The following is a 27,279-nucleotide window of genomic DNA, read 5'->3' on the forward strand; positions in this document are numbered from 1 at the left end:
AGGAATTAGGATTTGGCAGTGTTGGTTGGTAGTTTTCAATTATTTGTTAAGTAGGAAACCATTTCGACAGAGCAATGTCGTGAATATTTTGTTTAATACAAAGCAAAAATCAAAGTCAAGTCTTATGTCGCGTTTTCTCAGATAACAATTGAAGATGTTAGTCTTTTTTTCCTTTAGATAACAATTTGGTTCTATTTTAATCTAAAAGAAATATGCGCTTCTCTCCTTAGAGTAAACTGGCTTTCCGCTCCTTATTTTATTTATTAGCCCCATCATGATTGGTGTCGAGTCCGTTGTGAGAGGCGGAAGCGGGCCCCTATTGGTAGTGATACCCCGATCTCATGGATGAAGGCTAAAGTTTTCTATTGGCATAGAGGGTATGTGCAGATCAATTCGACTTTTCAAAACCTAATGGGGTCTGGTCCCACTCAGAGTGTGTTTATGTCTATCTGAGCTTAACCTTAACTCTTCTCTGTGGTGTCCTTAATTTCCCCCCTCCAATTGATATTTTCACCACAAAATTTTTTTGCTTTGCCTCGTGGATTCCATTAGTCCATACTTTTCTTTTCTTGCAGATCAACTTGCCTTCACCCTTCAAGCTACCATACCCTAGATTTCTCTAGATCACTAAAATAAACAAAAATAGTGAACTCAAATTCCATATAAACTATACCAGCACATAATAATAATACTTAAAAAAAGCACACACACATTTCATGAGCTCAACTGTTAAGGTGGTAATAGAACATGGATCTTTTCTTGCTTGCTTTTAACTTCTTTTGGTTTCTCAACTACCTAATTTGGCATTAACTAATTCAAATTAGAGCCACATAAAGCCTAATAAAGGAGGAAACGTTCCTTATCAAGGTTCTTTTATTTTTCAAGGTTTGAACATGAAGTATTTGATTAAGGATGGAGCGGTGTCATCCATCTCACTACGACGCCTCGTGATTAGTTGAACATATCTCGTGGGATGTCGACGACAAAAACATGAACGGCACAACATGAACTTACCTATACTACTAGTGCAACATATAATCGTTCATAATAAGTGAGATTAGTAACTTGTAAAATAAAAACACATAACCTGCTATAATATGGTAAAATACAACAAAATTATTGCATTTTTGTTACTCTAATCATGTATTTATTAAATCCTGAAAATATTCAGGCAGTTAGTTATTGATCATGATACCCTTCCCTTAATTTTACTTTAATAGTAATCCGTCCTAAGTAGGGTGATTACAAAAATTAGGTGCAATCTTATGGAGAAAGATGAAGCAAGACTAGTTCACATGAAACTGGCTTGCTTAATTGTTAATTTGGTATATTGGCACCCAATAATTATACATGCGTGAATGAGAAACAAACCCCTTTGGCAAAATGTTCGGTGGCAACTGGCCAATCTGATAAACAATACTTACACGTGAACCTCCTTAGATGCTCAATTAGTTAAAAGTAACACCAACACCAACAACACGTAAGGAAAAAAAATTAAAAAGAAGAAGAATAAAGAAATGCAAGATGCACCATAGAACCAAATTCATTAATACACGTACTTCACCCAACTAACCATATGACTCTAGCAAAATAATCTAAACTGGTGGACCCAAAGTTTTCAACATCTAAAGCCATTCGTTTACACAAACACAAAGTCTGCATTCTGCCAAAAACCGAAAAAATAAAAATGCTTCCACAGCGATACATGCACTAACACAATATTTACAAAAAGGAATCTAAATATTAATATTAATATTCATGCCTTTTTTCGAATGTGGGACATCATCCATTACTTCTTCTTCTGAATTTCCATGAATTGATAATAACAATAACCAAAATTTAAAAACCCCTTAATACAGCAAATCACATTGAAGATTAATATTAATAAGCTAATTATTATACTAATTAGAGAAGAGAAACACTTTAAATGTGAATAACGACAAAGTTAACGCCAAGCAGATGCGACGGTGAGTGTTCGTCCCATCCAACCAAAACAGATACCACCACTTTGTTCATTCACAGTGAAGCCTGGGTTGCCACGTGTTCCTGAGTTAAGCTTGGACCGCAGTGAGTTTGCAATGAGTTGACTAACGGGCCTCGGCCCGAACCCGGCCATGCTCATTCGGGCCCGCCACTTGCCAAACACTTCGCATCTTTCAACGCGGTCCCTCCCTTCGCACGCTACCGAGTTAGCCATTTTGCGACTCAGTCCTTCCTCTATCCTGACTCGTTCAGTATTATCCCTGGACACAGTCGCGTCTAGCGAGTCGAATAACGCGCCGTAATGCCCACACGCTTCGTTCACACGCGCCAGAAACGGGGCTGTGTTGCCGTTCATTTCTTGCTCTACCACCGTTACCACGTTCGGTGATAAACCCTTCACGCGCCTGAGAAGCTCGTCTCTTTGATTATCCGTTGTTACGCTCTCGTCGGGTAATCTGTATAATTTGAATGCGAAATTCACTGCTAATGCCTCGTTTGGCTCAACCCCAAGTTTTTCCCTGGTTAACTCAGTAACCTTACATGCCATTACGTTGAAATCTAAGCAAACGCCAACTGTGTTCGCTGTAGATTTCAGACCTAATCCGATAGAACTGATTCTCTCGTCAACTCCGCTTATTTTTTCAGTGAAAGCTGTGATCTTTAGGATTGTTGGTTTATCTGATTTCTTTGCAGCAAGTGCATGCAATAAATGCACGTATTGTCCACCTTGGCCTATGTCAAAATCAATGACGTGAAGCTTGTTGTGGTCTGCTACAGCTTCAAGAATTGCTAGATTTGCTGCCATGAAACCTAGCTTAAAACATGGAGATACCTCGTACAGCTTCTGTGTTATTGTATCCGTGTGTTCTCTGCTCTGCAACTCCATGACTGGCGGTGGGTAATCCGTGGGGTTCACGCGCGACCGTAAAGCTGAAACCATGTATGCTGTTAGCCTTTGGTCGGATGAGCCTCTAACGTTAGCAACCTGTGACAGGCGCGTGAGGATCTCCACTGCAACATCGTTTTTTCCTTCGGATATTGCTGTAGCAGCTTCTATTATGGATTGTTTGGGACAAGTTAATGGTGGAGATTCTGTTGAAGAAGCACATGAAGATGTTGATGAGGATGGTGATAGTGAAGCAAGTTTCTGATTTTGGTTTTGGTTCTGAGAAGGGGTTATAAGATTCTGTATTGTCTCCGACCACTCGTTGTTTGTAACAACTGAAACTGTATCCCCTTCGTCGTCGTCGTCGTCGTCTAAGAGCTGTTTTTCGATTTCTTGAAGACAATTCATCATCTTTTTCTCTGATTCCTGTGACAACAATTCTTGGACTCCCATGGTTGCTCTGTTTTGAACCGGATTTAGCGATGAAACAGAAACCCCAGAGGAATAATTCTGGATATTAGGAGTTAAAAACCCTGACTGTGACCTGAGTTGAAGAGGGTGGCGCGTGGAAGCATTTGAATTCGATGAAATTGAGGAAGCAGCAGCAGCAGCAGCAACAGAAAAATCTACAGGGGAGATAAGAGAAGACTGCTGGTAACTTCTTGGTTTTACGTTACGTAGATAAAACCCAAGCCCTTGTTGCTGCTGTTGCTGTTGTTGTTGTAGAAATTGTAGTTGTTGTTGATTTTGTTGTTGTTGGTGCTGTTGTCGTTGTAGGTATTGAAATTGTTGTTGTTGTTGTTGAAACTCAGCAAGAGATCGTTTCCCAATCAAATTGGGTCTCCCTTGATGAACGATCTGAGTAACCGGGTCGGGTAAAATTCCAGATAGTTGTGAAGAATAAGGAAGTTGTACTTGAGCCTGAGGCCTTAAAGAGTTGTTATTATTCATAGGCATCATGGTGGATCTTCCAGTATTGGCACTATAGAAATCACCGGAAAAACCTGATGACATCTTTTTCGATCTGTTAAAAGAAACCTCAAAACTACAATTGCAGAAAGTTTGGATCTTTATCAAAATTCTGCATTACAGGGGGAAAAGGTAGTTTCCTTATAGAGGGAGAGGAGAGGGGGAGAGAGAGAGAGAGAGGGGGGTAGCTTGTATTAAGCTATTTGATTGATTCTTGTAATGATTATAAGTTGGGTAGTTTTGAATCAACCGGCTATTCAGTCCTCTGGTTTTGTGGTCTTTTGTGTGCCTTACTCACTCGTATAGCCCTTTTATTTTTGTACAAAATAAGTGTCTACTTAGAAGATTAAGAAAAAAATAATTTTATTCACATTCATCCTTAATTACGTAAGGCAATAAATAAGTAAGACTTTCCGTTTAGTTTTTAACATGGATACACCTTTAAAAATTTACTCACTCTTAGAATATAGAAAGTATTTTACTCTCATGCCCTTACTAAATTGCCTTGGAAAAAGAACTAGTAGTACTTTAAGTGGTCGTTTGGTTCAAGATATAGTGTAATTTTAACCATTTGGTATAATATAAAATAAGAATAAATTTATAGTACCAAACGTGATATAAAAAAAAAGCACCTTATACCTTCTTTCCATTATATATTATTTTATACCATCTTTTAGATTATAAAATAATCCCACTATATGGGATAAATTAGTCCCGGGATTACTATTTCGACTAGCAAAAAGACGACCCCTAATAGTGTAAAACCATTTATTAAAATAAGGGTTAGAAGAAAAAAGCAAATTCTTTCTTGATTATATAAAACGCTATTTATTTTTGATATAAAATGAAAAAGTAAAATATCACTTATTTTGAAACAGCGATTATCATTTTACTCAAAATATTTTTTTTTTTTTTAAAGTTAGTATTTTTTTAAACAGTGTGAAAAAATATTTTGGACCGGAGGGAATACTTAATTTCAAATTCCTTGTGTTTGGTGGTATTTGTATGTGCACTTTCATTATCAGCCATCGATCTTCTGATTAAGGCCTTTTAATTTGATCCTAGAAATGATGTACGGTTGGATGTTAAGGTAGATGTCCGGCTTATTTGCTGAACTTTCAAATGTCTTTGGAGATGGGGCCGGATAGGGACACATGAAACACGCGCGCCTCAAAGGACGTGGGTAACACGCATAGAAGGGCAAAGAAACTGAGAATCTGGAATGATGTTAAAGTAGTCAGTGTAACTGACAAAGTTGTTAATTAATCATGTCCAAGGTTCCAACACTAAATTTAACCCAAAAGGTCTTTTTAAAAACCCCGCAAAAGAATAACAAAAAAGCAGAAATGAAGGGTGGCTGTGTTTAAAATGTTTTTTATACTCCATCTATTTCAATTTATTTAATTTTTTTTTAATCCGTGTCAAAATGAATGACCTCTTTCCTAATTTAGAAACAAATTCACTTTATGAATGATTTACAGCCACACAAATTTTCAAGACTTATTTTGAACCATAAATTTTAAAAGTCTTCCCTCTTTCTTAAATATCGTGCCCAGTTGAAACGGAGGGAGTATATGATTATTTTTTATGGTCCCATCCTATAGTGGTTAACACCCTATTTTGAAACTTACTCGTATTGTAATTTTACCATTGGATGTACAAACTCAGGTGAGTGAGAGTAATTACAGTGACATTCATATTTGATATTTTTAATATAATAATGGTAAATAGAATTTAATTTTGTTCATTGAAATGAACAGCAGTTGTCAAATCACAAAGCAGATTAAAGTATCAAATAGGTAGACGGTACAAGTCAAGTAGCTATCATGTTTTAACATGCATGTCACTAGCTGCATAGCACCTTTATCATTGTAATGAACTGAGTTTATTACTCAATTCATCCTAACTTACTTGATACTATTTCATTGGATACGAAATTTAAAAAATTAAATAAATAAAATTTAAATTTGTGTCTAATACTAGCTTTAGACATATATGTTGTTTATAACTTATTTCATTAAGAGTAACATAAGAATTTTAAAATTATAATATTTCTTACTATAAAATGTATTATCTTTTGTGATAGACTGAAAACGAATTTGTATCACATATATTGGGATTAAAGGAGTACAATATGTTGTTCAATGACAACACTAAAACGCAATTTGCTTCTAAAATTGTTGGGCTTGTTAGATTATTCTGCATTAGCGGGGGCAGCATGAAATCTATTGACATTGAGGGAAACACACTGTTTTCATGTCATAAAGTTTAAAGAAGGAATAAATTATGTTTATTCTTTGTATATAAGTGGTTTCAGCATAATAATGATGATAAACAACATAAAACCTTATAATCAAGGGACTTCTATATGAAACTAATTCACAAATAATAACTGTTATAATAACAATAGTTCAGTCCCAAACAATTGGGGATAGACTATATAATGTCATACGAATCATATTTATCAATTAAATATGACCTTATTATACCAAATAATACTTATAGAAAGAAACATGTCCAAAATTAATGTACTGATTAATAAGACTAAAATACGTTCTCATACATGTCACCTATGTGATTTTTTTCTTTCATTGTGTCATATTTTTTTGCTAACTAGTTTTTAAAAATTGCAGGTCTTTCGAAATAAAAACAAATTCAATGCAATTTTAGATTTACTTGTCTCTTTTAACACCTTCACTCGCATAGTTTCAAACCTATGAATCACTACATTTTAGGTCGACGTAGAAGATGATCAAATCATATCAAGCGACTTTCTCGTATTTTATTTGGTCACAAGTAATATCTAACAAGTTGAAATTAAAATGCTTTGATATACCCGAACGGACAAACTTCTATCTATGTAATCTTAAAACAATAATAATATACCCAATGTAATTTCACAAGTGGGGTCTGAGAGGGTAGGATGTACGCAGACCTTACCTCTATCTTATGGGGTAGAAAGGTTGTTTACCCGTAAATTGGTACAGTTAAATTTGTATACGTGATTAAGGACACGTGGATTAAAGTGACAAGAATAACAAGATAATCTGCAATTGAATTTAAAATAAACTAAATGTAATCGAAACTAAAGACTTAGAATAGCCTGAGCCTTGAAAAAACTTTGAGCTAGAGCCTTCGGGCAAGCTATCAGTTGCAGTATCGATAAGCTGAATTGAAACAAGAAACTAGAAAAGTAGTGCAAGTATCAATTGTGTATTGTATATATTCCTTAGTTGATCTTACAATGAAATGAGAGGCCCTATTTATACTTGGACTCCGGTTACACATTCCACGTTTTATGCCCCTATTAATATTACAAATTAATGCTATAGTAATGATTGGCGACAATAAAGATGACAATAATGCCTATTAATACCCCGTGGGAGGCGTAAAGTCCTCATGTAACGGTTGATCGTTTGCCTCTTCAACCGGTGCCTTATCATATTCACGAACTCCCTGGGATCATGTATCCTAGTGAGACTCCGGAGATCTGCGAATACCTCCGGAGGCACCGAGTGCTGACTTGGACCCGATTCATCCCCCTTGAGACGTGTCAGTATGGCATAGGTCCAGTTGTATTCTACGAATTTTTCCCAATACAGATAGTCCCCCCCACTTTTTTGGGGACTCGAATAGGCGTGACCGAAAAGTGGAAAGGTTCATATACGTTTCTTTTGGCGGGAAACGAAACGTCCCATCTCTTCACTCGATGCAACAATTACCAGGGTTGCCACTACATGCTTTCACTGACAATGGCGATGCTTGACGTTTCATAATAATAAGCGACTCTTTGTTTTTCGAACGTAAATAATTTTCTACCATATATAAACCCAAGATCCCCCTAATATCTTCTATTCTTTACCAAATTACTTCTTTCCTTCTACGCACTCACTCCTTTGGTAAAAAATTAAATACCTTCTTCCTTTTGTAAGAAAACCTTACTCTGACCATGGCTTCCCCCAACTATCGCCCATGTCTTCCTCCCTCTCTCGTCATTCTAAGGGACAAGGAAAGGAGCATTCAGCACAGGCAAGGGAAAGCCTACGTATCTTCAATCACCTAAGAAATTAACTTGGGTTCCCAACTTCCTACCTCTCAATTGTGCATACCTAGGGGATTTTTGAATCGATAATAACCACGAATTCGAAGGCGAAATCAGTTCCCTGATCACCGGCAAAAAACTTCCGCAAGTCTAAATGGATTGCAACTAGGGTGTCGAAGTCATGGCTTTTCAAGTGGGTAAAAAGGGCCGAATGACGCAACACGTTGAAGGCGTTACCATGATCCATACTTATTCTTTTACTATAGGATTCACGCTTCACGTCCCACCAATCGTGGAGAACTTTTTCCGCTGTACAAGGTTTGCCTCAGCCAACTTTCTCTTCAATTATAGAGAACTATTTACTATGTTCAGCATTTGGCTGATTGTGCTGTAATGGCCTTCACTATTGACCACCTGATGCAACTCTACTCTCCTCGATTGTGGATTGATTACCAATGCCAAGGATGACTTTGACCGCGGCTGGTGTGATAGGTTTGTCATGATCCTTACATATTTTCTTCATCATGCCTCTCCGGATCCTTTTCCGGAAGCCTGGGGTAACACACGCAAGCCTGGACACTTTGTTGTTATTGTATTGCCCCTTTCCTTTTCCTTCATATATATGTATGCATGCGCCTGATTTCTTTATTTCCATTATTTTTCCAATCCTCACAGCCGCTCTCGTAGCGTCCGATTTTGTACATGGAATATTTGATTGGGTTGTTATTAACTTGTGACATACCTTAATTTGGTGCTAAAGACAATAGAATTCATTAGGATTAGTCTAAAAGACAGGGTCATTGCGATACCAGTACTGTCAGGCCTTATGGTGGGCACCAAACTATTTACCTGTAAATTGGTACAATTGAATTTGTATACGTGGTCAAGGACACGTAGATCAAAGTGACCAGAATAGCAAGATAATCTACAATTAAATTTAATATAAATGAAATGTAATCGAAAGTAAAGAGTTATAATAGTTTGAGCCTTGGAGAAGCTTTGAGCTAGAGTATTCGGGCAAGCTATCAGCTATAGCATCGATAAGTTGAATTAAAATAAGAAACTAGAAAATAGTGCAAGTATCAAGTGTGTATTGTATGTGACACCCCGTTTAGGAGGGAGGTCCCACATCGACAAAAGACAAGAGAGATGTTGGCTATATAAGTAAGCAAGTCTTACACCCTAGTGACCCGTTTTAAAACCGTGTGGGCGTAGGCCCAAAGCGGACAATATCACTAGTGGGCTGGACTGTTAAAGATGGTATCAAAGCCACTCTTGTGTTAGCCTTGTCGATGGTGGGTCACAGTTCAACTGAGTTTAGGCAAATCTCGAGTAAGCAGGGCAAACCTCAATGCTGAGTCTAGGCAAATCTCATACGATAGGGCAAACCTCAGCTAGGACTCTAAGTCCATAAGAGGGGGTGTATGTGATACCCCAACTTAGGAGGAAAGTCCCACATCGGCAAAACACAAGAGAGATGCTGGCTATATAAGTAAATAGGCCTTACACCCTAGTGACACATTTTAAAGCCGTGCGGGCTTAGGCCTAAAGCGGACAATATCACTAGTGGGTTGGGCTGTTATAGAAATGAGAGACCCTATTTATACTTGGACGCAGGGGTACACATACCACGTATTATGCCCCTATTAATATTACAAATTAATGTTATAGTAATGATGGACAATAAAGATGACAAAAATGCCCATTAATACCCCCGTGGGAAGCGCAAAGTCTTCATGTAACAGTTGACCGTTGGCCTCTTCAACCAACACGTTATCATATTCACGAACTCCCTGGGCTATGCATCCTAGAGAGACTCCAGAGACATGTGAATACCTTTGCGGGCACCGAGTGCTGACTTGGACCCGATTCATCCCCCTTGACACGTGTCACTATAGCATAGATCCAATTGTATTGTACGATTTTTTTTTTCAATACAAAGATTGTATCCGATAAACCCTCGGCTCAAAAGCTAAGAATTAATTATAGTTAGAGCCAAAACAGAGAAGTGTGCACATTCCTCTCGGATACTCCCTCCGTCCCATAATAAGTGTCAACTTAGCCAAAAACACGCAGATTAAGAAACCAATAATGTAATGTGAAGTTTACTTAATTACCCTTATATAATAAAAATAAATTATGTTTTTCTCTTGATTAGAGCATGCACAAGTAGCAAACCTTTTGACATTGGGAAGTCAACAATACCAAATTGCTATGTGAATTTTTCAATCATCATTTAGATGTTACTTTAACTTGTCATTTTTTATCTAAGGGTAGAATTAGAAAAAACTAGTCAATTTATGTCTTGATTTCCTAAGATGACACTTATTATGGTATAATTTTTTTAGCTAAAGTGACACTTACTATGAGATGGAAGGAGTATTTGATTGAACCGGTTTGGGATCAATTTCCTATTCAAATTTTGGAAAGAAAAAGATTTAGAGGAAAGGACAAATTAGAATGAAATTGGAATTCCAATTTTTAATTACAAAAAAGCCTAAGATAAGTAAGTGGGAATGTGGAGGATGCAGCGCGTGGTGTCCGCGGGGGAGTGACCTGAACACAACAGTTTATAGAGACGCCTTTTGTCAAAACCCAAAAGACAATTACACTCTAATCCCCCAAATTCCTCCTTTAATACGTGCTTCTACAGTGCCCCTACGTTTGAACTCTCCCATAATTTTTTCCAAGCATTCATATTCAAACGTCTAAGGTCAAACTAGTTATATTTAGGAAGAGGATTCTCATACAAGAAATTAATTATAATGAATAAACTAACTTTAATAGATGTTTGGTTATTGAATAAAAATAAGATAAAGGGGTATAATATGAAACATTTGTTCAATTTTATGTTATAAATTTTTATTTTCAACTTTTGTTCTAGACCTATTAAAGGGCTTTAGGAGAAATGTTTTTAAAAGGTGCATTTATAATTTGGTTGTTTTATTTCAAATTGAATATGGTATATAAATAATGTTAGATAAATAATATTTTGGAGAATAGAGATAGCATAGCTTGAGGCTGTCTTTAACGATATTTCGTCCTCACAAATGAATAGTATTATTAGGCATATCATCGGGATCGATTTAACAAACTATTTCATAGCTGAGAGTAGAAACAAATATTTCAAGAAAGAACCCAGATTAGTGGAGATAGAAGAAAGAACATAGTAGATATGAAAAATTATATTTCATTTGAGTTCACCAAAGTAGTGTATGTATAGATGTCTCTCCAACAGTTAGTTAACGGCTAGTTCGAGTCCATTGTACATAATAAAATAATTTACTAAAAAATAAGTAAATATAAAAATAATACAGTATTACTTTAAAAGTTTTCTAACAACAAATGATGGACATTCCTTTTGAGATACTAATCTTTCCAACAAATAATACCAAAATATTTGGTATAAATAATTCTGAATTAAGCTGTATTGGAATAATCTTTTTCACCAAACACAAAGTAAAATTCACATTTTATCTCAAAATTGTTTTTCCTATTCCTCTATGGAATAATAAGAAACAAAAAAAAAAAATTTATTTTCATAATTTGAACTCGAAATATTTAGCTAGTAATTATAATTTCAAGAAAAAACGAACCTAAAATTTTATTTCAATGGATTTAATTTTTGAAGTTTTTAGTGAATTATGTATTAAGAACTTTAAAACTACGGATTCAATTATCTAGCGCTAAAGCTATATCTGCCACTAGATTCCATCACATTCTATGTTATATTTTCTAAAATTACTGTGAAGTCACTGTTAACTCTTCCTCATCTCACAGCCTTCTTCAATTGCACTGACACGCGTCCCTTTGCTTTACGTATCGAGCTTAGTGAAAAACATTGTAGAAACCTTCAAAACCTTACGAAAGAGTCGATTTTGGCGGCAAGTAGTTTACTTTTGAAGTAAAATGTTCTGATGTAATTTAAGTTTAGTCAAATCTTAGAATAAATATAGGACATCGGATCAGAAACAAATACTACTCTATAATAATAGAAGCTTTGAATATGTTTCAGTTGCTTCGGTTCAAAGTCAATTATCCGCTCAATGAAGTTGTCAAATGATAAAGCAAGCGGCAGTATTCCTTGCAATATACTCTGCTTGTTTCTTCCGTGTTCTTTTTTTTTTTTAAATTCATAGAGGGTAAAATGTGAAGAAAGTCAAGCCTAACTGTTGATCATTCAAACTAACTAGTATAACTGTGTAAGATAGTATCTGCCTCCTCCCCCCCCCCGCCCCCCCGCAACCAACCCCAACCACCACTACAACAAAACCGGAAAAAGAAAAACATGCACCATCAAAATGTAAAAAAAAAAAAAGGAGAAGCTTTTTAGGTGTCTTTCTGAGCTTTGGCAGCATGGACCTTTTTATTACATTTGGACTTAGAGCCTGTTTGGATGGGCTTAAAAAAAATAGTTTATAAGCTAAAAACAGCTTATAAGTCAAAAAAAAAAAAAAAAAAAGTTGGGGTAGCCCAATTTTTTTTTTTTTTTTTTTTGACTTATGTTCGTTTTCAACTTATAAACTGCTTTAGATAAGTTAAGCCAAACGGGCCTAATTATTTTTTTAGGCTTATTTTAAGCACAAAATGGCTTTAAGCTGGCCAGCCAAACATTTAAAAAAAGCTGAAAACAGCTTATAAGCCAATCCAAACGGGCTCTTACACAGTTACAGTACTTCCTCCGTTCCATATTAGTTGTCCACATTACTATAAATATTCGTCTCAAAATATTTGTCCATTTACAAAATCAAGATAGAATTAATTAAGTTTTTCCTATTTTGCCCTTAACATTAATTGTTTTTCAAAGTAATCAATATTGATTAGACCGTAATTAATTAGAGACAGATAAAAGTAATGTAGTGAAAATACATTTTTATTTATGAGTTCTTAAAGAATGTGTAAGAGGAAAGTGGACAAGTAATATGAGACGGAAGAAGTATTTCATTGAATACCTGTCTTTTCTATCTCTGCAGAAATTCAAATCTGAAATTTCATGGTTCTATACACACTTCATTATCACTAGGACAATACCCTTAAGTTCTCTCGAAATTAGTAATTTAATTGTACTGGTTGTAATTTCCTAGTATTCCTGCTAGTTGCAACAAAGAAATGCAGAGGTAACATAATTAGCATATTTTTATGAAAATTCGTTCTCTTCTGTAAATGTTTGGGACACTTTAACCTTAAACCTTTTGGTCGAGTATAATGCTTGTTTGGCCATATATATCAACATCAACAAACGGAAAGCTAATCAGAACATATAGGATAATGTTAATTGAGAACAATATACATTATCATAGAAATATAAAATGTTAGGCTTTTATGAATAGGTGCGAATGGGAAATAGTTCTTTACACCTTTTCATGGAAAAGATCTCACACCTTTTCATTCCTTTACTATACTTCATTTCCGTAAGATGTTTCGGTTGAAAAATTCTGATCAACTTCTTCTTTCTTTTCTGCACTTCAAATAATTTTCTCTGTGTGATTTCTTCCGTCTTTTGCGTTCGCCGTTCACCGGGGTTTGAGGTACCGCTACGCTGGTGAGTTAATTGGTTCTATCCTGGGAGGATATATTCCATAACCTAGGGTACATGAGGGGAATAATTTCCTTACGGAAACACTGTGAATTCAGTGGGCTCGAATTTATTTTCCTTTTTTTTCAAATTCTGGGTTAGATTGTTTCATCCCTTTCCCCCCCCCCCCCCCCGAATACAGATTGACAACAATCTTAAGGAAATTACTATTTTTTATTTATTTATATATATATATATATATATATATATATATATATATATATTCTGTATTCTATTAATCTACTAGAATCTTTCAGCAAAAAAAAATCTACTAGAATCTTACTCTTTTGACAAAGAAGAAAGTAATTTTATTTTATTTTTGAAATAAAAGTACTCTTTTCTGAGTTATAAAAGTATTCTTTCAGAAATAAAAGTATTTTTTCAGTGGTTTCTACCCCGATTTTGGAGACTCTTGATAAGATTGGAAAAGAAAGTTACTCTTTTCAGAAGAAAAAAAATACTTTTCAGAGATAAAAAAGCACTATTTTCATAAGATAAAACGGTACTCTTTTTGGAGACCAAAATCATTTGTGGTTTTCTATCCCCTGTTTGGAGATTAAAATCTGCGTGATTTTCTACTCCAAGTTACTATTCGGTTTAAAGAAGATAAAAACTTTACCGATTTAGTAACTTTTAATTGGCTTGTACATATAAAATCTTTGTTGGTTGTTTATTCGGTTTGAAGAGGATAAAACTTCACAATTATTAAATCTGTTTGTGTTAAAGATTATTCGGTTTGAAGCTATTAAAACTTCGCCAGTTTATTCTTTGATTAAGAAAACATGTAGATAAAAATCAAACAAAACTGTTCGGCCATGGAACAAGTTTCTTCATTGTTGCATTAATTATTGTACATGATGTTGATTGGCCAGCCACATCGTCGAATTAATTTTATGACACCAACAAATTACGTTGATGGCACTGGTTGAATTACCAACTGATTGTGTCGTTTGAGAAAAAGGTGTCAGGCGTGTATCTTTTGTTTTGTTTGGGTATCATGTTTCTCCATGATCAATCTAACCATTAAAGTGGGTAATTGACATAGAGTACTCCTGCATGTCATTCGTGCGTTTACTGCACATTTGGAGAGAATACTTCTCTTTACATAAGAGGAAAGTAAAGAAAATGTGAGTCCTGTGGACTCTTCGGTCATGAATTCAAGGGTTTGAAAATTGAGAATTAATTAATTGTGATAAGGGGTCTTCATGACTTGTTACAAAGGGGAGTTGTTATTTGGTCTAACAAAATTTGTGTTTTCAAAAGGCACGTACATATATTAATATAAAAGTGCAGATCAATTTGTGGTGAGGAAAAAAAATATTTCATCAAATTTGGAAAATTTATCGTCCCTCTGGTTTAAAGTTCGTGCAAATGGAGCACATGTCACAAAAACATTTGCTTTTCTTCAAGGATGAATCAATTCAAGAAGAAAGCAGCAAAAATCGGGTTCTAGTTTCTTTACTCTGCTCGTCTTTTAATTTTCTACTCTTTATGATTTATGAAATTTAGTTTTTATAGATGTTAGGGTAGACGTATATTATTTGATGATCTCAAAATATATTCTATTTGCGTGCCACAAAATCAATTAGTTGGTATATAATTTGGCAGCATGCTTGAAATATGTCGAATATTATTTTCAAGGTAGTAAGACATGTATTAGGCTTACATTAATACTTGGAAGTTGTTCTAGAGATAATGAAAGTAATATGTATATATTATTTGTCTCAAAGTGTAAACGAATTTCCTAAAAATCTTTTGAAAAAATAAATTATTTTGTTTTTAGGTGTATGCCAATTTTTGTAAATCTATCAAGAACTATTCTTTAAGATGAAGAAGAATGAAACATCTTCTTTGATTCCTAGACAACCACTATCTTTGGGGTTAAATGTCTGGACAGAGTAGTTCATCACATTTACAGAGAGTGATCAGTGATGGATGGAAGTTGAATATGTGTGACAAAATTGCAGCGGCAATTAAAAGTGAAATGAACAATAGGCATTTTGTTTCATACTTATGTAAAGGCTACCATCTCAATTAAGTATACTGATAGTGGGTAATATTTTTTTATCCATTTCAAATGTGTCTCATGTGAAGGGTATTTTGACCATGTAGAATGGAAAATATATCATGGAATTATTAGCAAAATTTGGTAAGTTTCTAACAAGTTCCTTACTTTTATCCGGGTAATACAAGAATTTTCTTGAATCTATTTGATAAAATAGAAAGGTTGAATCATAAGTGGTAGAACCATAAAAAAAAAATGATGGCCTGATGCTTTTAGTAACTAATTTCAGTGTTCCAATTTGACAAGATGTTATTTTGGCATTTGATACTGGAGAACTATGTCAAGTCATTCTTGCTATTATCTAGCAAATGAAATCAATCATGAGGTAAAGACACCTCAAGAAAATTGCTCAAACCGTTTGCTACTAAGAAAACTATTTTGTGTCGTATTTTGTGTCATATCATTGCAAGATAACTGAAATGGCTTGATGGAAATAAAAGTTGTTGCTTGATGCAAAATATTTGTCAACAGTAGAGAATGATTGCTTAGCATGAAGTTTGGTTAATAAGATTCTAACATAGAAATGATTGAGAGTATTTTTTATTTGCATGTTGACTTTGGATCATTAATGTGCATTTTGATTTGTTGTTATGGAGAGAAATTCTTCACATGCCCTTTAATTTTGAGTTTCCCAAGAAAAGTGTACTTAAAATATCTGAAATGTGGGGGCTTCCTGACTTATGATAAAGTCAATATCAGACTGAGTGTTTAATTCAGAATAACAAGAGATATGAAAAATGATGTCATTTTTGTATATTACGCCAAACAAACCAAATCTTTAAAGGATCTTTGATATGGTTATATATACTTGTTCAGAAGAGTTATGTTCTTTTATGAAAGGGTGTCACTAGAAATGTCGTGACTTTTCATGAAAATACGTGTCTATTAAAATACAATTATCTGTATTGACATGGATGTTGGTGAAAGGCTACCCGTTGTCTATTGTTTGATAAATATTACGTTCATTTAATCATTGATAATAATGAATGCCTTGTTAATAAGTTCTTGTTTCCCGTAGAACTTGTGGTGGGAAGCTAGCCTTATGACTACCAAAATACTCAATCGAGTGCCTATAGAAAACACAATTTATTCGATATGAAAATGGAAAGGAAGAAAGCCCAACTTGAACTACTTCAAAGTGTGTGGGTGTTTGGCTAAAGTGCAAGTTCCCAAACTTAACAGGGTAAAAATAGGACCGAAAACTGTTAATTGTGTTTTCGTAGGATATGCCAACAATAGTAACAGATATTGGTTTCTGGTTCACAAATCAGAAAATTTCGATAGAATCAGAAAATGTTGACTTATTGACATTATTGTATTATGTCAACCCCACGATATATGTCCTTGGTAGTATTGACATGGTATGCCTTTGGTGGTATTGATATTCTAGTTAGTGATATATTCATATAACTCGTTCCGTCTTGGTAAGGACTAGTTGATCGAACTACTAATTTGATGAGGTTGATCGTATGTGTCACGACCCAGCCCCGTAGGCCGTGACTAGTGCCCGAGCTGGACACTCGTACCCACCTATTAATTATAATCAGATCGTAGCAAACAGAACAAGAACTTATGCGTACAGAAAGGCACGACATCACACATACATATATATATACATGTCATACACATAGCCTGAAAATATACAGAACACACACGACCGAACAATACTACCCATAACCCACATACATGTCTACAGACCTCTACGAGTAATAACAGAATCATATGACGGGACAGGGCCCCGCCGTACCCTGAACAAATATGTACGAATGTATAACAGAAGAGGCTGTACCAAAACACGGGCTTCGGACAAGGGAGCTCTCCACAATGGCTGAGTAGGGATCCTAAGCTGGCGGCTCACCCAAACGAGTATATGTACCTGCGCGGCATGAAACGCAGCCCCCGAAGAAAGGGGGTCAGTACGGAATATGTACTGAGCATGTAAAGCATGAAACACGAAAGAATCGAACCGTACGGAACTAAAGAAAACAGAAAGGTAGTACAATAACCAGAATCTCATAAAGCTTACCTTGAAACATAAATCATGTATTTCAGAATCATAAGTTGTCTGAGTGACATAAATAGAAAATCATCTTGAACATATGCAAACATAACATGCCCCGGCCCTCTAGTGAGGGACGCGGTAAGTAATGCACGAATACATGCCCTGGCCCGGGACGCAGTGAAGGAAATAGCAACACCGCACGACCGTAGAAGTAGTGAGAGACCACATGCACATAAATCATCATCATAGACTCAATGAAATAGTAAGTAGCCGACGCTCGAAAGTCCAAACGGAAAATCGTGTTAGGTTCTTTCAAAAAAACAAGTTGTTAGGATTATACAAAAGTAAACCTCGGGAACCCCGAATATGCATCAACCAATCCGGGCCCGCCCATAAAAGTTAACATCATTATGCGTTACCAAACCCTCTACGGACGTTTCAAAGCAATCCGGTTCCACCTACGAAAGTTACAGACGTTCGTAGTTTCGGTGTCGTTTAGGAACAAAACTCTTTTTGAAGGCAAAACTTTTAGGCAATTTTTGAAATCCATTCATGTAAAGGGCATAAAGACCATAGCATGACCATATTAAGAATGCTAACATCAATAAGCGAATATGAAACATAACGTACTCGAAATCTAGGAGTGGAATTACCTCGAAGCTCGTGTCATAGCCTATTTACACTAAGACATGCCAAAAGAAGAAAGGGTGAGCTTTACATACCTCGGTCGCTCCCTAAGCTAATCCAACTCAAGTCTCGGCTCTCCAAGGTCTACACAACGTCAATAGATATCGAACATTAGTTGAAGACATTTAGGAATTCAATTCCAACTAGCACTCAATTCTACAAAAATTTGGGCAGCACTTCTCCTATAAATGCACCACCCCGAGAATTAAACTGCCAATTTCATCAACAACAATACCAACAAACATTCTAACAACGTCAACCATTAATTCAAAACGCATTCTAACATCAACAACCTTCTTTCACATAATGCGACGACATTCACTTATATTCAATTCAACCGCATAAAATCAAACTAACACCAATATTCACACGTTCAATTACTAATCCGAAATCATTCAAACAATATTCAAGGACACTTTAAACCATTCACACAATATTTCAAACAATCCAACCACACCACCCTTACCCGAAATCTCCCAACTCAACATAACAATACTAACACATTTCTTTCTTCCAAAACTCATGAATTACACCAACAATCTTCATTTTAACAATGTCATTATCCTAAATATAAAATCTACATAAGAGTTACATTGACTTCCAAATCAGCCCACAACCATTACAACTTCAAATTAATTCATTAAACTTTCATTGCCAACATAGAACCCACACGACAACAACAACCAAAACGCTAAATAAAATTATTTCATTCTTGACATACATACTACATATACACGGTTCCAACACCATTCTTACGGCTACAATATCAACATTCCATTTTCATGATTTCTATCCATTTCTACACACTACAACAACACACAAGCATGCTAAATACAACTAGTTCTTCACCCCCTACACAACACCACACAACACACGGCCACACACACACACACACACACGGCTACACCCCCAACATCCATGTTTTCATGATTTTCATCCATTTTTACATACTACAATACATATAAACTATACATAACATATAAAAAGAAAGATTGAACCATACCTTCTTCACCCACTTATTTCACTCGGCTAAGCCTTGTTCTTGCAAGAATAAGTGCTTTGCTTGTCCTAACAACTACCTCACGTTAAAGAGCACCTTTCAATTGGTAGGAAAACTAGAAGAAAATATTTTTTGGTGATCAATTCTTGAACTTCAATTTTCCATGGTCATGGCCGAACAATGTACCTTATGTTTTCTCTCCATGTTTCTTGAAATTTCTAAGGATGAAAGTGATGAAATAAGATGACTTAGTCATCTTTTTATTTCACATAATAGCCAACCATGTGGCCATGGCCCACATACCACATGGCCGGCCACATGGTCCCTTAATTCTTTTTTTTTTTTCATATAATAAGACACTTTCCAAAAATAGAATACTTTCCAAAAATGGAATTTGACCCCAAATGTTTCTTTAATATTTCCATGCCAATAAAATCATACACAACTTATGCTTTTAAGGCAACAAAAGTCTCTACCTCGTATCTCGGGATGGTCTTGTCCTTAACCTACCGCGGTTGACTCGGATTATCCCGACGCACAAAATACGGGATATAACAGTATGTCTTTCATTATAGGTCATGTTCATTAATTTCGTGAACGGATATAACTTGAAAGGTTGTGACTTTTCATGATAAAATGTGTCTGTTGAAAGACAACTCTTTGAAAAGACAAGACGGTTCATTGAATGTATAAAGTCATTGGTTTATAAATCGAAGAACCAATTGATGATAATGATAAAAATCAACAGTAGCTTGGATTTTCACATCGGTGAATGTGCTATTAATTGGATATTTGAAGAAGTAGACTTACAAGAAGTGGAATGGTTGAGAAATATATATATATATATATATATATATATATATATATATATATATATATATATATATATATATATATATATATATATATATATATCAACTTCTTGTAAGTCTCTTCAAATATCCAACTAATAGCACATTTCGATGTGAAAATCCAAGCTATCGTTGATTTTTTATATATATGAATGTGCTATTAGTTGGATATTTGAAGAAGTAGACTTACAAGAAGTGGAATGGTTGAGATAATATATATATATATATATATATATATATATATATATATATATATATGTTACACCTCGAAAATTTCCCCTTAGCGTACAATGAATGGACTAATGAGGGGCATGACGTATACGAGGTTTGGATAAGTAAGAAATAGTATTTGACGGTTCTAATTAAGATTTTCAAAGACATTCGAGTTGAGGCAAGAAAGTTGCTAAGGGAAGCGAGTTATAAGTTGAGTGTGTCGGGCAAACCTATGAGTATTGAATTAATGATGCCTTAAGGATGTTGTGGAGAAGAGTTATAGCGTCCCTTAGATTGCTAATGAAGTGAGAAACAAGTGTTAAGAAGGTTCCATAAGGATTGGAGATCAAACGAAACGACGGGAACAATTCCGGTGGAACTGTGAGTTCCACGACCATGTTCCACGGACGGCATCATGATCCACGGACCGTGGATGTGTCCGTGGAACTGCCAGCAGAGAAGATGGTTGGTTGGTCGTGAACCACGACGGTTCCACTGACGGCACTTGGTTCCACGGACCGTGGAACAGTCCGTGGAACTCCCGACGACTGAAATGTTCTAAGTCTTTATATGTGATGCCCACTTCATTTATTTCATTTCCATACACGTCTTCAACCTCTCAAGACCTCTAGAACCTTCCATATTTTTCATCCACAAGAAAACCAAGAGAAACCAAGATCAATAACAAGAAATGAAGTGAATCAAGTGTATGAAACCTCTCTAAAGTCATCCAAACCAAGAAATTCCAAGAAAAAGTGAAATAGGGTTTTGGTGAAAAAGGTGTATTATCATCCAAGGTTTGTTCCTCCATCATCTAAGGTGAGTTTCATGATCTTTCTATGTTATTTGAAGTATTAGTAAGTTGAAACACATGGATTGTAGAAGAGTATAGAAAATGGGTCATAAAAGGGTGAATAGTGTCAATGCTGAGTAATAGTTGGATTGAATCATGAAAATGGGTATGTTGAGATTATAAATACGTTATAAATGATATTTGGAATATGGAATGAGTATTATATATGAAAGAATGCGATGATGGACTTTGGTCATGATTATGAAGAATTGGAATGAAGTTGTAGAATGCGAATAATGTAAGTGAATGACGATTGTTGCTGTTACATCCGGCATTTTCGCATGTTCGGAAAATTTTGAAATAATTGTGACTTGTATGTTATAAGTCAATTTCTTGATTCTAGTTAATATGTTTATGTTGTTCTATGGAAAATTTATCGCGCAAATTTGGAAAAAAGTAGTATAAACAAAGGAAACGCTGCCCAATTTTCTTTGGCAAAGAGAAGGAGAATTCGGCCAAAGCCCAAGGAAATTACTACTCTTATTGTTGTTTGTATGTCCTTAATTCAAGGTTCAAGCAACTTGGTGTAGTTGGTTTGGAAGAAGGAGGACTTGTTTCATCATATTGACAACTTATTTGGGTGAAGAAGATTGAGAAGAAAGGTAAGAATTTATACCTTGTTATGCTATGAAGGTTTGCCAAGGTAGAAATTATAAAAATATATAGGTTGCATGATAAGTATGCATGCATGTGCATGTGTGTCATTGTATAGAGTTGATGTTGCAAGCACGCAAAATGATGTAAGGACCTATGTTGTCAACGACGATAGGTGCAAATTGTGAGTAATGTTGATGAATTGGGAAGATGGAAATGTAATTATAAATTTGTAGCATTAAAGGATGAACTTGATGAGTAATGAATGTGAAAATATTGGTTGAATTGGAAATGCGAAGTTGGAATGGGGTTATAGTGTATGTTGGAAAAATGACCAAATAGGTTATATTGTGTTGTATTGTGATTATTGATAGCAACATGTGGGGCCTTCCTATTATTTCTTGGCAAGGTATGTGAGCTAGTCCTGGTACCGTGTTTTCTTTCCTGAAGTAAGCATGGCCCTGTGGTATAAGAACAACCATTCTGAATCTACGTCCGAATAGTCTCTATCTTTCTATGACCTCACTTATATGCATATGTTTCTGCATTATATATATGTCTATTCACGAGCCGGGCCAGAGATATTCTCGTGCGGTATTTATCGGGACACGTTATTTTATGCGATTGTGATGTGATGATACGGGGATGTGCACATGATTATTATCCACCGAGACCCCGCAGTACAGGGCCGGGACACGTTATGTATACATAATATATATGATGACATGCATGATCTATATTCTGCAGTCCCTTAATAAAGGGCGGGACACGTTATGTGCGTATTTGGCATAAGATGATGTTATATATGATTTCATAAAGAGCTCTCGTAGGTTATATTTTTATATTCATGTCCCGAAAGTTAAGAGAGGTATGTTATAAATATGATGATGAGCCCAGGAGTCTGGGAGATCCTCGCCTATACATGTGTATATGAATATGATACAAGATTTCTACAAGCTAATGACCTTTGTACGATTAAACCTTGCTATTATTCATTATTGATAGACCCATCATTATTGTAATTGCCTAGCTAACAACGATACGAACTCTTTTTCGTTAAAGAAAAACGAGCAAGCAATCGAATAGTTAAACAACAAAGGTATGTTAGTCCTTTCTTTCTAAGGCATGGACTTTGTGGTCCATCTTTCTATGTCTATATATATGTATTTATCGGAATGATGAGTCTACATTATAAGAGCTCTCATGAGGCGAAGTTGGAGGTATGTTATAAATATGATGATGAGCCCAGAGTCTAGAGATCCTAAGACTTATGATACAAGATTTCTCACGCTAATGACCTTTGTGCGATTCCTTGCTATTATTCGTTGATAGACCCATCATTATGATGTTAGAAGTCATGATTTTCCTCCTTCTCCATGAATCTCCTAAATTCCGAAGAACTAGAGCCTACGTTCATGAATAACCATACGAGAAAGATAAGAGATATATTATGAGTACGATAGGAATGACGATGAGTCTATGACTATAAGGAGCTACACATGTGTAAGATAAAGAAGAGAGACAAAGGCTGACAAGTATGACAATCGATGATGATGAGTTAAATCTAAAGAGTCCTAAAGTGAGAGATGATGCCCACGAAGTCAATGATTCTAAGTATGGTTCCATTGGTGTTTCTTCTTATATACACTCACCTTAAAATGTTAGTCCCTTCAAGGTGAGATGCGATGAGTTGATTACTCCACAATACAGTCGGGGCCCCACGACCTTTTGTCACCCCGACATAGCTATAGCCACCTCCAAGTCTTAATGTGTGTTTTGCCGATGTATGTATATGTAATGATGCTAGGTCAGGATAAAGCCATGATAAGAAGCTATCCATACTCTATCGATGTTGATTATTATATACACTCACCTTATGCTTGTTCCTTCAAGGTGAGGCAGAATGCTTACGAATGCTCCATAATGAAATTGGGGGTCCGCGACCTTATGTCACTCCGATAAAGTATGATTATCTATGAGTCTTTGTGCATGCATTATGATGAGTTATGATAAGCATATTATGATGAGTATACTATAATGTGCATAATATAATAAGCATGTTGCAATGAGCATATAATGATATCACACCGCGCCTATACGGCCGGGCAGTCACCGCGCGCGGCAGCTATACACCATGGCCAAATGGCATGGGCAGCGCCACTTGTGGACGGCATGAGATGGTGCCCCGGACGCGGGAGGCCTGGACGCGGGTTAATATTATTGATTATCACACCGTACCTGTATGGTCGGGCAGTTTATACATTTATGCATATATAACATGATGATGATTATGAGAGTAAGTCCGCATGCATTATTTCTTTTATGATTCAGTCAGTTACAGATTGCTCCTCACTTGATGTCTCCCTTATTTCATTGATGACTTATTATTGTTTATGCCTTACATACTCAGTACAATGTTCGTACTGACGTCCGTTTTCTTTGGACGCTGTGTTCATGCCCACAGGTAGACAGGGAGACGTTGCAGATCCATAGGAGCTATCAGCAGATATACGAAACCCTCCTTATTAGGAGGTGCTATTTTGAACGATATTTTGTGTATATGTATTTTGGGCACGACGGGGTCCTGTCCCGTCCATATGTCTAGTACTCTAGTAGAGGCTCGTAGATACGCAGTGTGGATAGTATGGTCCCATAGTCCTTATGTATGTGCATGTATGTATATATATATATATATATATATATTATTTTGATAGCAGAAAGGCTTATGTTTATAAAAGTAAATATGTTTCAAATGCTAATAGCTTTCTATGATTACGAATACATATTTAATGAATGAGAACAGATAAGCAACAGAATGAGCCGTGTTCGGTGGTTAGCCCCGGATACCCGTCATGGCCCGTAGTCGGGTCGTGACAATATATATATATATATATATATATATATATATATATATATATATATATATATATATATATATATATATATTCTTAAAGGTTGTGCCTGTTGATGTCAACCATCCACAGGTATCATGTTGTCACTTTAAGCGTAGTCAACACTTTGCTATATATCCTATTTTATAAGTTTTGTTTTGCATTATAATAAATATATCACAGTTATTGAGGGGGATAATGATGCAAATTGAATCACTGGGTCAACCGAAATAAAATCCACAAATGGATATGTAGTTACCATGGGTGGAGGAGCAGTGTCTTGGAAATTGACCAAACAAACTTGTATGGCCCGCTGCATCTTTGTAGTCTAAGTTCATTATTTTAGATATGATCGGTGACGAAGCTGAATGGCTCCGAAATTTCTTGGAAGATTTTTCATTCTGGCCCAAACCGTTGGCACCAATATGCATACATTGTGATAGCCAAGCAGCAATAGGAAGGGCAGGGAGCGTTATGTATAACGAAAAATCTCGTCACATACGACGGAGACACAATACCGTTTGACGACTACTCTCTAGTGGAGTTATCACAATTGACTATGTAAAGTCAAGAGATAACGTGTCGGATCCACTTAAAAAAGACCTAACTAGAGAGGCAATTGAAAGATCATTGAGGGGAATGGGTTTAAGGCCTAGGACATGTCATCATGGCAGTAACTCTACCTAGCAGACTGGAGATCCCAATAGCTAGGTTCAAAGAGATCAAATAAAGTTATGAATGACGGTTCAACATTGTCAAAAAACTCAACCTATTATCATGATGAAGACAATGTTCAGAAACAAGGATAAAGCATTAAGCCTTTTTAACGAGTTAATAAAGCTTAAGCTTTTTAATGGTTTCCAAGTTTGGCAGGTAGGACCAAATAGTGTATCTACGGGATAACACGTTTAGGAATCACCTATGTGAGTGTGAAAATGTAAGCCGCTTTAAGGAGTATGTTAGGTAAAGGCCCATGCTCTACGCACTCATGAAACTAGGCAGTGTTCATGGCTTAAACGAACACAACAGTGAGAACCAAAGACGGTTAAGGGTTAGTTGTGTGACATATGGTTGTCTAGGTATACACCAAAGCTCAATGGTTCAAAGATATCAATTCTATCGATTGACCGAGTATATCCGACATATGTTCACTACGAAAAGTTCAAAGGGAAACCTACTTATCCAGATGCAATTAATCTTTACTTGCAAATCACACACTTGTCCGTGCATTTCTTTATTATAGAGTCATTCCCATTCATGTGGGGGATTGTTAGAATTTTATGAATAGGTGTGAATGGGAAATGATCATTTGTACCTTTTCATTCCTTTACTTTGTTGGCTATAAATACTTCGTTTCCATCAGATTTTCCTGATGAAAAATTTCTGATCATCTTCTTCTTTCTTTTCTGCACTTCAAATAATTTTCTGTGTATGATTTCTGCCGTCTTTTGCGTTTGTCGTTCACCGAGGTTTGAGGTACAGCTACGCTGGTGAGTTAATTCGTTCTATCTTGGGAGGATAAATTCCATAAGCTCGGATATTTGAGGAAAATAATTTGCCTAAGAAAACACTGTGAATTCAGTGGGCTTGGATTTATTTTCCTTTATTTTCAGATTCTGGGTTATCTTTGTTTCCTCTCTTTCCAGATTTTGTTTTAGATTATTTTCTGAATACAGATTGACAACATAAAAAATAACTTGACATATACTATATCTCTCTCTAGAGAGCGAAAGAGATTTAAAAAGGTCATGATATATTTTAAGTAAACTATCTACAATTTCCCTGTATGAATTTAAGAAGTCCTCTTGCGATTTGTCAGTGCTGCCTAACAGTTTGTATTCTACATTCTAAAGGCAAGGGAAGCATATATCTGGCTTCTTTGTGACATGGACTTTTTTTTAATTAGAAAAACAATATTGTCTTTCATTCTCAATCAATCCCGAAACTATGTCAATTTCATTAAAACAAAAGCTCTAGCTACTTTATTCTATTTTAGTGAGACTCTTTTTCCTCAAATAGTAGTTTTGTAATTAAACCAAGTGTACTATAAATGTGTTTAACTTCAAATCATAGATTAGGTCAACAAATTAATCCAAACCTGGTTGATCCTTATATACCGTGAATGTAATGGAAATAACGTAACAATAATAGTAAATAGATAATCAGATTAAAATAACAAAAGATAAAATTAAAGAGGCAGAGAGATTCTTGTTGAATATTCCGGTCCGAAGGGTTGCAAAAATTGAACATGAGCAAGAGTCAATAATGATTTTACCAGTAAATATATCTAATAATGTGTATTTTGATGGGGAGAGAGGGGCATTTAAAATTGTCTGGATATCTTAGAAGTTGGCCATTATTGGAAAATAAATGGTCTGGATACTTTGATCCTTCCACAGCACGGCTACTCGGTCTGTGCATACCGAATCCAAGACCAAGTTCTTGATGCCCAAGTGTTCTCCGATCTTAAGCTAGGCTGCCACAGGTTGATTGTGAGTTTCTTTTATGCGTGCCACGTGTCGAGTCAAAATCCAATATATTTTCAACACCATTATAAATAGGCATGCCGAGTTAAACGGAAATTATCAAAATTGAGACGAAGACCGTATGTAATTTGATAACCATTTTTTTAATGCTACGGGATAATAATGTAACATCATTGTCTTGT

General features: G+C 35.7%; 1 protein-coding gene across 1 annotated transcript; it reads right to left on the bottom strand.

Moving 5' to 3' along the window:
- Positions 1 to 1,525: 1,525 nt before the first annotated feature.
- On the bottom strand, positions 1,526 to 4,107 carry LOC132056527 (scarecrow-like protein 8). The gene has a single exon (XM_059448768.1). It carries the CDS (start codon positions 3,881 to 3,883, stop codon positions 1,946 to 1,948), a length of 1,938 nt encoding a protein of 645 aa, XP_059304751.1. The 5' UTR covers positions 3,884 to 4,107; the 3' UTR covers positions 1,526 to 1,945.
- Between the last annotated feature and the right edge of the window lie 23,172 nt (positions 4,108 to 27,279).

The sequence above is a fragment of the Lycium ferocissimum genome, chromosome 5, assembly GCF_029784015.1.
Source record: "Lycium ferocissimum isolate CSIRO_LF1 chromosome 5, AGI_CSIRO_Lferr_CH_V1, whole genome shotgun sequence".
Taxonomy (NCBI): Eukaryota; Viridiplantae; Streptophyta; class Magnoliopsida; order Solanales; family Solanaceae; genus Lycium; species Lycium ferocissimum.

Bases quoted from the DNA above. Each gene is read 5' to 3' on its own strand.
- LOC132056527 (XM_059448768.1), bottom strand. From the start codon at position 3,883: ATGTCATCAGGTTTTTCCGGTGATTTCTATAGTGCCAATACTGGAAGA.